Source organism: Eptatretus burgeri, chromosome 3 (genome assembly GCF_056783735.1).
Source record: "Eptatretus burgeri isolate ZD-2024b chromosome 3, Ebu_testis_v1, whole genome shotgun sequence".
Lineage (NCBI taxonomy): Eukaryota > Metazoa > Chordata > Myxini > Myxiniformes > Myxinidae > Eptatretus > Eptatretus burgeri.
In genome coordinates this window covers 74,384,059-74,396,558 of record NC_140963.1, presented here as the reverse complement: position 1 = coordinate 74,396,558, position 12,500 = coordinate 74,384,059, and the positions used below count along the sequence as shown (strand labels likewise).

The following is a 12,500-nucleotide window of genomic DNA, read 5'->3' as shown; positions in this document are numbered from 1 at the left end:
TATATATATACATACATATATATATACATACATATATATATATATATATATATATATATATATATATATATATATATATATATATATATACATATATATATATATATATATATACATACATATATATACATATATACATACATATATATATATATACATACATATATATATATATACATACATATATATATATATACATACATATATATATATATATACATACATATATATATATACATACATATATATATATATACATACATACATACATATATATATATATATACATACATATATATATATACATACATATATATATATATATACATACATATATATATATATATATATATACATACATATATATACATACATATATATATACATACATATATACATACATATATATACATATATATATACATACATATATATACATACATATATATATATACATACATACATACATACATACATATACATATATATACATACATATATATACATACATATATATATATACATACATACATACATACATACATATATATACATACATATATACATAAATATAATATATATACACAATATACATATATGTATACATATTTATATATACATATATGTATACATATATATATATATATATATATATATATATATATATATATATATATATATATATATATAAATGGAATAACCATAATCGCGACCAAAACAGATGTGTGAACAACCGCAAATGCCGATGATTTGACTACAAATGCACACACACTCGTACACGTAAATCTGGAGTCAGTAGTTGAGTCAGAGTTAGTTGTGAACTGTGCAAGGATGATGGATGCATGCGATCTTGTTGTAAATACCACATCCATGCGAACATGTTTTGTTTATCGGATGTGTATTGCATGAAAAAAACTCACAAATATAGCAATTGTTTCTCTACTTGACCCGTTGGATGGACTTTCGTAATCCTGAAGGTAACAATGCTGGCAAGCTGAACACTGTAATTTACCACGAGATTGTGATACTAGCTTTTAAAAACATATATTTTGTTTCCATTTTGCGATTCAACGATATGTTGAATCTACTACTACTACTACTACTACTACTACACCAACCACATGATATATAGTGTATGTCAATTACTACCACTAATATTACTGGAGGATGTACTGTGTTGTATACTACTACTTGCTTGCTTTCAATCCTGTCATGCCTGATGGCATATGGAGCCTCTTCGGGAACTCTCGCCACCTTCGTCTGTCTTCGGTCCACTGAATGATCGCCATCCAGGTGGTTTCTAGCTCCCTCAGCTCCTTTTCCACTGAATGCCACCAGGTCTCTGCAGATCATCCAACCCTCCACCGACTTTCAGGTTTCCAGTGTATTGTGAGATCTATTTATCAGCACCTTTGAATGGCTTATTTGGCAGATATATTGGTGCAATATAAATATTATCATTATGATTATTATTACTATGTTTTCCATATGCAGTAAAAGCCCAATCAATCTCCACCTCCTCATTTCAATTTACACCATCATGATGTTGGTTCCATTCGTTTTTTCTACCTCTTTCTTGCTCAATCTACCTGGCCAAAAATTTTGCAAAATATTTTTGTGTCAGCCATAAATAAAGAATTCCAGTTGAAATGCAATGACTGGTGACTTTCCATGCTTCACAGCCAAATAGTGGAACCGATTTTACAATGCTGTCACACTTTTTGTATTGTTCTTGTAATGTTTATTTTTTGATTTCCACATTTCCCCCATACTCGTGAATTATACTCTTGCTTTCTGTATTCTATCAGAATATACGAGTCCCCCCACACTCCTCCCTAACTGTTACAGTGACCATAGACTTAAAACACTACTTTGTTAATGCCCCCAATTATTCCCACAATTTGTCATTGACTGGTGAACGATTTTGGCCCGTCTTTCACGAACTGGCTGAAGAGGCCTTACATTTGACTGGAGCCGATTTGTGCAGCAATTGTTAAGTTATTCAGGGTGCAGGTGACAACTCACCTCTTTTTCAATAACACTGTGGGATCTTTAACATCCACAAAGTAATACTAGCATACAGGTCGCTCGGCTTAACATCTATCAAAGGCACGGTACACTTTCTGATGCAACTCCTTGCAAGCAAAATGCACTCTGACTGTTTGCAGTCAGGTTGGGAAATAAACCCAGACTAGACAGCTTCGGGGAAGTGTCGTACTTCTGCACCATGTGTGCATGTTCTTGATTGTTGTCTCCATATGCAGGTTTCAGAGGGTGGAATGGAGTCCTCCCAGGGCTCAAAGTATCCACCTCCATTTTGATAAATGATCATGGTGTATGTATGGTATGTATGTGTGTGTGTATGTATATATACACATATATATATATATATATATATATATATATATATATATATATATACATACATACATACATACATACAGGGAAACCCAAAAGTTACTTTACCCCTGATAAATTTCTCGCACTTCCCTCCATCCTTTCCCCTCTGTCCTCGCCTGCTATGGTATGCGGAAACACTGACTCAGAAGAATGATGGAGCACATTCAGGTACAATGACAAATTAATTATTGTAAGTACTGTACAATAAAACCTGCATATTAAAAGAGTTCAAGAACAATGCTTCATTGAGAAGGGTAAATTGACTTTCAGGCCACCCTGCATATATATTTATATTTCATATATACATATATGTATATATATATATATATATATATATATATATATATATATATATATATATATATATATATATATATATATATATATATATATATATACACATACACACACACACACCTGTAAATAAAGAAAAGTGCATCACAGACATAAAAAGAGTAAACTTTTCAAAATGACTGCATTTTCAGCATATCTTGAAGTGACGTATTATAGGTGTAAATGAAAAATATTTGCAGAAAAAATCATTAATGGTTTTGCTTTATGACGCTTCATTCGCCCCAAATAGGATTCATAGTCCTGGGGCATTTCCATAAATCCCACCCTTTCATTCATCTGCTGGCCAGGCCCAACAAAAGGCAATTGAACAAATAGATTGCACAGTCTCGTGATTGGAGCAATGATGAGACAGCGCTTTGATGATAATATCACACATATTTTGAAACGACTGCGATATCATCGCTTTCTTTTAAAACCCTGAGGAGTTGGACATTGTCGCTTGATGCATACAGTGGTATGATTATATGGAGAAGATCATCTCATCATAATTATGAGAAGTTAGTCAATAACGACCTGGACCTAGCATACGTAGAACGAATCTTTGATGAAGTGCTCATGGACAAAATGTCATATCACCTCCTTTACAACAGCTATTAGCATATACAGTATCTCTCAACATTCTCCCTATTTATATATAAACTGTTTTTATAGCATATTTTGGGCAATAACCTTTCGAACGTCCACTCTTCCATATATTTGTGCGGCGTTCAAGAGGTTCTCAGAATGTGAAACTATTCCAAGTCAGGACAATTTTATTTATGATTCAACATCCGAGTATTTTCACATGAAGGCGAGTGTGCATACCTCTGTCGATGCTGCCAAAGCACTCTCGACATGGGTTATGCTGGGTAGTTTACCGTTGCCTCTCCAGCAATCAGTGCAGGAAGTTTGAATTTGGTCAGGGAGCCAGCGATAACTCGTCTACTCTGCTCAAAAACACCGTAGGATCTTTATACCCATCAATGACCATGCTCCTCCAGCTTAACATCCCTACTATGGATGGCACACACATTGATACCTGACCCTCCATACGAAACACAGGGATGACAATTTATAGCTGGGTCGGGATTCAAACCCAGGCTGGACAACTTGAATATGAGTGTGCACTCGGCATACCTTGAAGCTATTATTGTAGTCCTATACATACATATATATATATATATATATATATATATATATATATATATATATATACACATCAGTAAAAATAGTCCATTTATGCAGGGTGGAACAGAAAGGGCTAAATACTTTAAATATGCTGTAACTATGTCACAGTAATTGGCGTTTTTTTTAATATTAAAAAGCTTTTATATGTGTTTGAATTAAAAGTTGTTCTATTATTTTCAACACAAGCCAGTTTTATGTCATAAAAGTTGCAACATAATAAAAAATATCTTGTCTTTTCTGTTTCACTCTGGATGTACATATATGTATGTATATATATATATATATATATATATATATATATATATATATATATATATATATATATATATATATATATATATATATATATATATATATATATACATATATATACACACATCTTGTTATAAAAATCTATTTTTGCTGTGTGTTGGACTATTGCGAGTGTATTTTTCTCACAATTTTATGAACACCCTTTGTAAGTACATGTTATATTGAGCAGTGATCAGAAGGTTAAATAGTTTGTGACGTTTTGAATCCTTATACAAGAGCAAGATATCTGTCTTCATGGTCAGTCTTTCTATGTAATGGCAATTCGTTTTCATATTCTAAATTATGTGCAACGTCTCCTTGTGAAGCACTTTCAACAACTTCAAATCCGTTTTGAAACGAATCAAAGCTAAATGGGAAGCACTTCGTGACTTTGTCAAACAAAGAAATCTCCAAGTGTTGCGAAAGAAAAGCAATAATGGCCAAAATGAAATGGATATGCCCCGGCAATTGCTTATGTTTTCTTCAGGATGATTAACTTAACAAAGTGATTACACTTCATTACTTGTTTTATTGCCGGATTATTAGTAATCGGATATCATTACTCCTGTTATTTCTAAATGCAATTACACTTAATTATTATCATTGCCGTGTTACCTCTCTGAATAGTTCCTCTGCTGTTCACAAGCAATTTCTCAACTGCTATGCTTTCATACTCGCACTCAATTATAAAAAAAAAAACATTTAATGCTCCAGAATACGTGTATGTATATGTATGTGTGTGTATATATATATATATATATATATATATATATATATATATATATATATATATATATATATATATATATATATATATATATATATGTATGTATATATATACACACACAAGTTGGATCACACGATGAAGATCGGATTATTTAGATTTTTGTAAACCATCCAGAAGACTGATATTAACCTGGGAGCGCACCACGGCATTGATGGGCAAAGTGATCTCATTTCCTTGTGGAAGTTGTACGGGATTGTGCAACGACGACTTACACTCGATGTAGTCCTGTGGCGACTGTCGACCCTTTGTATATTAATTTCCATTCTGCATAAGGAGTGTAAATACTTAAATGCAATTGGTTTGATTCCTGACAAAGAATTACCTTTCGAACCAAGGTGAAAAGGCAGGATGAGGGTTAAGCCAAGCTCTGCCCTTCTTCTCGATAAGGGGGAGCACCTGACATACAACAATCAATCTCCAAGAGCATCGTTATTTTTGGTATTAACATCAATTTGATAAATAATTGCAATTTTTCATTGTGATGGTGACATACCACGTGTTACAATAACGAGGTGCAGCAAATGTTGAAGCAATTGTATAACAAACAAAAAAACAGGTGTGATACACACATGAAATGCGGGACAACTTGCTCATATACGTGTGTGTGTGTGTGTGTGTGTGTGTGTGTGTGTGTGTGTGTGTGTGTGTGTGTGTGTGTGTGTGTGTGTGTGTGTGTGTGTGTGTGTGTGTGTGTGTGTGTGTATATATACTTTTAGAATCAATAATGGAATCCTTTTTATTGTCTACACTGATTTTGCTGTGTCCTGGTTCTCTTCCAATCCTCCATTAGATGCTTTTGTCACGCAGGACTTGCTCCCGGTCCGCATACAGATGAGTGCGCGACTCCGTATTCTGCACACGTCGGTACTGCACGCCTGCGCCCAATGCCCTTGAATGTCCCCCCCCCTCCTTCTCTACACACACACACACACACACACACACACACACACACACACACACACACACACACACACACACACACACACACACACACACACACACACACACACACACACACCTGTCGATGGCAGAGACACCGGCACAGTCGCTTTGTACACGTATGAGAGCGTAGCTTTATATTCGGACTTTGGTTACACGTTATTATAATGCTGTGTATTTTACAATGAAAATAAAATAAAAAATAATCCAGAGACTGCTTAACAATCATTGGTATATAGCACGTACAAGTCAATCGCACACATCATGATAAAACAGCAGAGACAAGCTTTCAATCCCAGCCTTGTAGCCTCATCAAATAAAGCAATAGCTTCCGTTTCTAACGCCTCATCAATATATTATCATCATCATTATTATTATCATTATCTCTGTGTTGTGTAAGGACAGTAGAGAATATTATAATAACTGAACAACAACGCCATACATTATACTTTGTCACAAAGTTCATTTTTTAACAAAACTTATCCAAACTACACGGTTTAAGAAAAATAAACCACAGGACGGGCTTGGTGGTTCGAGGCCAAAGTGCCACCTGTACAGCAAGTGTAAAATCTTTGGCTTCAAATATGACGTCATCACGCAAAAGCTGCAAAGAACGCACGCGGTGCCTATCACACTCGGCTCAGTGTACGGAATACGTAGGTAATAGCAAAACAAGTGTCTTTGGGGAACATTTCGGTTCTCAGTTTCTCAGCGATGGTGTGTGCACTTGTCTATGCAGATACATGTACAACCGGCGGAGGTACACGTACAATTGTCCACCGTAGGGAAGCGACGACGCACCAATTAGCAATGAGTTTCTCAATCGCCATCGTCCTTCCCAGTGAAGCCCTTCATATTGCTCGTGGAATGGTTGTACAGTCCCTGGGACATAAGGTACAAGGCCAAGGTGTTCTTAACGCCGCTCGCTTTCTTGATCTTGGCGCGTTTGTTCTGGAACCAGATCTTGATTTGCGCCTCGTTCAAGCTTAGCTCACGTGCGAGATTTTGACGTCGTTCCTCGGTCAGGTAGCGGTTCGCCTGGAATTCCGCCCGCAGGCGCGCCAGCTGTTCAGCCGTAAAGGCCGTACGTGGTCGCTTGTCCTCGCGACCGTCGGTGCTCTTCTTCTTTTGTTTCCGCGTGCGCGGACCTGCGCACAGCGCGACGCACACGCACGGACGCGCACACGGACACACGCATACCGTGTGAGTACCTGAGGGGTGGGGGGAGGAGGAGGAGTAGGGAATGGGGTGGGGAGCACAACTACATGACGTCACAATCAATGTATGCCAAGATGCTGGGAATATCATTTACGTATGGTGGATGCTGTATAATGGTCTCCTTATATTGAAACGGTAATCAAGCGAACTAAGCTTCACAGCCTAGTCTGTATAACTCGAATGTACACCAAAAATAAAAATAAAAAAATCAAACACTTTCACCATATTAATGTTTGTGCAGTAAAACAAATAAATCAATACAAGACGGTGTGCTTTTAATCCGTGTCTTCTGTTACAAGTGTATGTACAGGTAAATTACAAGGTGTGCAAGATAAGGTGCGGTAGATAAAGGTGTGGAAGAGAGGATAGTTGTTTACATATCGTTTGTAGCCTTATGCTGACCGAGCGATTTATCAAGAAAATATAATTTGTTCATCGACCGATTAATTAAACGAATAACTTCGAGTGTACGATTATAATCGCACAAAATACATCAACGAACCAGTACGTGACTGTGACGTTGTCCCAATGTCCCATGGGCGCTAAATGTTTCAAATCACAAGGCGCTCATCGTGAAACGTATGTCATAAATATTACCCACAATGCCAGGCGGAACAGCGTTTGTCCCAATGACGTGGTTGAAGATCGATTAAAAAAATAATCGATTAAGGAAATCCCTACCGAGATATTCAATATTGGAAGCTCAAGATGTGAACCCACCAACCCCCATTTCCCCTATCAATGAATGTTGCCTTTACAAGTCGAACTGGACTCTTAAAATTGGGGATAGATGAACATGTTAGTGTGACATCAAAGAGACGAGTGGTAATTGAAATGCACGTAAAATGTGGTTCATATATAAATAAATAAATAAATATTTATATTTATTTATATTTGTATTTATTTGTTTCGAACTCGAGATAAGTCACACGTGCCACGTTACCGTTATATACAGTCATGCTTTAAACCCTTTAAAACCCCTTGGGTATGTAATTAATTGTATATATATATATATATATATATATATATATATATATATATATATATATATATATATATGTTACGGCATCTCGCATTTACCCAAAGTCATTGTAATCCTTAATTATGAACTTTCATTAAACTCGATCTTATCAAATTGTATGAATTTAAACGCTTAATGAGAACTAATCGTAAAACCCAGAGTTTATGGGACTGGGAGAGGGGGGGGGGAGTTGTATAATAGGGTGGGGGGATGAGTGTAATGACGATGTGCACTCGAACGCGTCATCACCACTCGAGCGGTGTGTGTTCGCGAGACGTGGCGGAAATGCACCTTCGCTTTGGCCGAAACTGCCACGTGTGCTCGCAGGCGCCGAACACGCGGCCGCGTTCATGCTGCTGCCCCTGGGGCGCCGCGCTGCGGGCAACGTCACACGTGACACGCCGACTCGAAGGTCGTGCGAGGAAGATCGCTCGCGACACCTCGTCGCGCGACACCTCGTTCACATCACTTTCACAACGGATTCAATGCTATGTACTAAATGTATAGTCAATATTCACGTCACATAAAATAATCGCATATTACCCTAATACATGCCCGATGTAACATGTACAGTATTATTCGTACTACAGTATTCGGCGTGTGCGTATGTATTATTATATAATGTCTGTAATTACTGTAGTACAGATAATACTGTACATGTTGTACTGTATCTAGAATGTGAATTAAAATTAAATATATGCCTCTGCCAACACAAATAGACAAACATTGCACCAATAGCCGAGAAAATATTACATATATATAGTATAATAATAATAATAATAATAATGAGTTGTCGAAATAATACGAGTAAACTGTATATTATAACAAGAAAAATCTCATTCGTTACTGACAATTTTTTTTCTGGATTATTAACCAAACTCCGTATTTATTTGTGCTCCTGCAACGTTCACCTCAACATCTTCCCCTACGTAATCGCACGAAGCGACTTTAACTCATTCATCTTACACCAGAGAGCACTTGGCGCGAACACGTGTATTCGTGGAGTAAGACCATGGTACGTACCCGACGATGGTCTGTCCGAATAACGAGTACAATAAACCCAGGCCGGCCACAAGAGCGCTGGATTCGATGCGCTCTCACCGGCGGCCACGTCGCTCTCCTGCACCTCAGGCTCCACGTGCACGGAGCCATCCTCCCCGGAGCCCTCCTCGGAGTCGGGCGAGCCGCCGAGGCCCGGTCGCAGGCTCGGGGCGCCAGGCCCACACGGAGGGCCGCGCTCCTTGGAGCCGCATCCTCCCCCAGCGCCGCCTACACCCCCAGCGCCGCCGTCCTTGCGTCGTCCGAAGTCCGGACTCAGGATGTTATCGATGAAGAAGTACGTTATTCGACTCGATTGCTGTTGTCCGTCTCGGGCTGGCAGCGGCGCGGGAGGCGATCGAGCCTCATGAGCGGGCCCCGACGAGCCGGTGTCTCCCCCGACGCCTCGTCCCTGATCCTCCATATTTTGAGCGCAATTTCGGACCCCGATCGTTCGTCCTTCGTCAAGGCCTCGAATCACTGGGTGCTCATCGCCGGCGGGACGCTGTTCCGTTATCTAAAATGATAATAATAATAATAATGATGATGGGTTTCCCCGTCGTAATCGCACTGGCGCTCCAGGTAACCCGATAACATCAAGAGATGGTTATCTCAGGTGGAAACGACGCGTGTCCTCCCTCACACATTCGCCGACAATAGCTCATTCTTCCTCCTCATGGCTCCGGGCACACGGGGATGTCGTTGGACGGCTATGTTTTCTCCTTCCCTTTCACTCTCTGTCTCTATCTCTATCTCTGCTGAAGGGAGTTATTAGGTAGAAAGGCGTTAATGGCGAGGAACGCGCGACGCGCACTTTACAGGAGGCGCCGCCGCCGTCGCGTCTTTTCCTATTTCCCTTTTTACGTGAGGCGAGCACGTGATGCAAACGGGTGTAAAAGCTCGACCGTGCAGGGGTGGGTGCGGCCTATCGGATCGGATCCGCGAGGTTGGGTGTTCTAAGAAAAGGAGCGAAAGGAGGCTGCAAATGAAGAAGAAGAAGCAGAAGAAGAAGATGGCACGTGCAGGAGAAAGGGCAGGGGGTGGACGAGATGGGAGGAGAAACATTTCAAACGGCTGCAACTCGTAAACACCCCCCCCTCCATGAGCCACCTTCTCCATTCCCGCCTCCTTCTAACTATATTATAATTAAAGTGGCGTGCTACAATCCCTCGTAGGGAATGATTATAATTCATTGCAATCTGTAGTCCGGACGACGGATGCGTTTTGGTGTAATCACACTGCCCTTCATGCTCGCCTCGAGAATCTTCGTGCGACTAGAGTTAAGTTTTCTTTCGTCCCACAGGCCGCATGTCTGGAGAAACCGACACCATGAGTGAGTACAAACCATCTGAGATCGCGGTCGATGATGCAAAAACGGGTTCCTCGCAGTCTCCTTCCAAATATGATGTTTCTTGTCTTACATGTGGAAACGTTTCTGAATGATGTTGTTATTCAAAGTAAATATTGCACAGATTTTCTCAAACTTCTTCGGCTATTCATATCAAATTAAGGGCATCTTTCAAGGGTTTCGTGTGTGTGTGTGTGTGTGTGTGTGTGTGTGTGTGTGTGTGTGTGTGTGTGTGTGTGTGTGTGTGTGTGTGACTGTGTGTGTGTGACTGTGTGTGTGTGACTGGCTGTGTGTGTGACTGGCTGTTTGTGTGACTGGCTGTGTGTGTGACTGGCTGTGTGTGTGACTGGCTGTGTGTGTGTGTGTGTGTTTTACTTTAGAAACTAAAATTATTAAAGTCGGGGTATTATATATATATATATATATATATATATATATATATATATATATATATATATATATATATATATATATATATATATATATATATATATATACAGTATATACAGGTGGCTGCAAAAGTAGGTATACAGTAAGGATTATACCAGTATTATAATAGTGGTGCTAGTAGGTATACTCGTGGAGTGTGTGAATGCCGGGGGCAAACAGTTTGAACATTTGAGGGATTAATATGTTTATTATTGGTATGTTATTATTGATATGCTTGTATAATCAATAAAATACGTTTTGTGCGCACGTTTTTTTTTTTCATGACTGTATACTTACTTTTGCAGCCCCCTGTATACAGTGGGGAGAACAAGTATTTGATACACTGCCGATTTTGCAGGTTTTCCCACTTACAAAGCACGTAGAGGTCTGTAATTTTTATCATAGGTACACTTCAACTGTGAAAGACGGAATCTAAAACAAAAATCCTGAAAATCACATTGTATGATTTTTAAATAATTAATTTGCATTTTATTGCATGAAATAAGTATTTGATACATCAGAAAAACAGAATTTAATATTTGCTACAGAAACCTTTGTTTGCAATTACAGAGATCAGACATTTCCTGAAGTTCTTAACCAGGTTTGCACAGACTGCAGCAGGGATTTTGGCCCACTCCTCCATACAGGTCTTCTCCAGATCCTTTAGGTTTCGGGGCTGTCGCTGGGCAACACAGACTTTCAGCTCCCTCCAAAGATTTTCTATTGGGTTCAGGTCTGGTGACTGGCTCGGCCACTCCAGGATGTTGAGATGCTTCTCACAGAGCCACTCCTTAGTTGCCCTGGCTGTGTGTTTTGGGTCATTGTCATGCTGGAAGACCCAGCCACACCCCATCTTCAATGCTCTTGTTGAGGGAAGGAGGTTGTTGGCCAAGATCTCACGATACATGGCCCCATCCATCCTCCCCTCAATACGGTGCAGTCGTCCTGTCCCCTTTGCAGAAAAGCATCCTCCAAAGAATGATTTTTCCACCTCCATGCTTCATGGTTGGGATGGTGTTCTTGGGGTTGTACTCATCCTTCTTCCTCCAAACACGGCGAGTGGAGTTTAAACCAAAAAGCTAAATTTTGGTCTCATCAGACCACATTTCCTTCTCCCATTCCTCCTCGGGATCATCCAGATGGTCATTGGCAAACTTCAGACGGGTCTGGACATGCGCTGGCTTGAGCAGAGGGACCTTGCATGCACTGCAGGATTTTAATCCATGACGGCGTAGTGTGTTACTTATGGTTTTCTTTGATACTGTCGTCCCAGCTCTCTTCAAGTCATTGACCAGATCCTGCTCTGTAGTTCTGGGCTGATCCCTCACCTTTCTTATGATCATTGAGGCTCCACGAGGTGAGATCTTGCATGGAGCCCCAGACCGAGGGAGATTGACTGTTATCTTGAACTTCTTCCATTTCCTTATAATTGCGCCAACAGTTGTTGCCTTCTCACCAAGCTGCTTGCCTATTGTCCTGTAGCCCATCCCAGCCTTGTGCAAGTCTAC

General features: G+C 39.4%; 1 protein-coding gene and 1 long non-coding RNA gene across 5 annotated transcripts in view; one reads left to right on the top strand and one right to left on the bottom strand.

Moving 5' to 3' along the window:
- Positions 1–6,113: 6,113 nt before the first annotated feature.
- On the bottom strand, positions 6,114–10,094 carry LOC147030195 (homeobox protein engrailed-1-B-like). 4 transcript variants are annotated; one of them, XM_085873997.1, is made up of 3 exons: positions 9,201–10,094; positions 8,469–8,552; positions 6,114–7,149 (listed from the first exon to the last, which is right to left on the bottom strand). In XM_085873997.1, the coding sequence occupies exons 1-3, from the start codon at positions 9,637–9,639 to the stop codon at positions 6,758–6,760; spliced, it is 915 nt and encodes a 304-aa protein (XP_085730123.1). In that variant the 5' UTR covers positions 9,640–10,094; the 3' UTR covers positions 6,114–6,757. The 4 variants fall into 4 exon arrangements, with proteins under 4 accessions (XP_085730123.1, XP_085730124.1, XP_085730125.1 ...); XM_085873998.1 differs by having other exon boundaries at positions 6,114–7,086; positions 9,201–10,089; XM_085873999.1 differs by lacking the exon at positions 8,469–8,552 and having other exon boundaries at positions 9,201–10,088.
- A 66-nt stretch (positions 10,095–10,160) lies between these two features.
- Positions 10,161–12,500, top strand: part of LOC147030193 (uncharacterized) — a 143,861-nt gene continuing 141,521 nt past the window's right edge. Inside the window, exon 1 of the long non-coding RNA XR_015056256.1 lies at positions 10,161–10,548. This is a non-coding gene — a long non-coding RNA (uncharacterized LOC147030193). The remainder of the gene's footprint in view (positions 10,549–12,500) is intronic.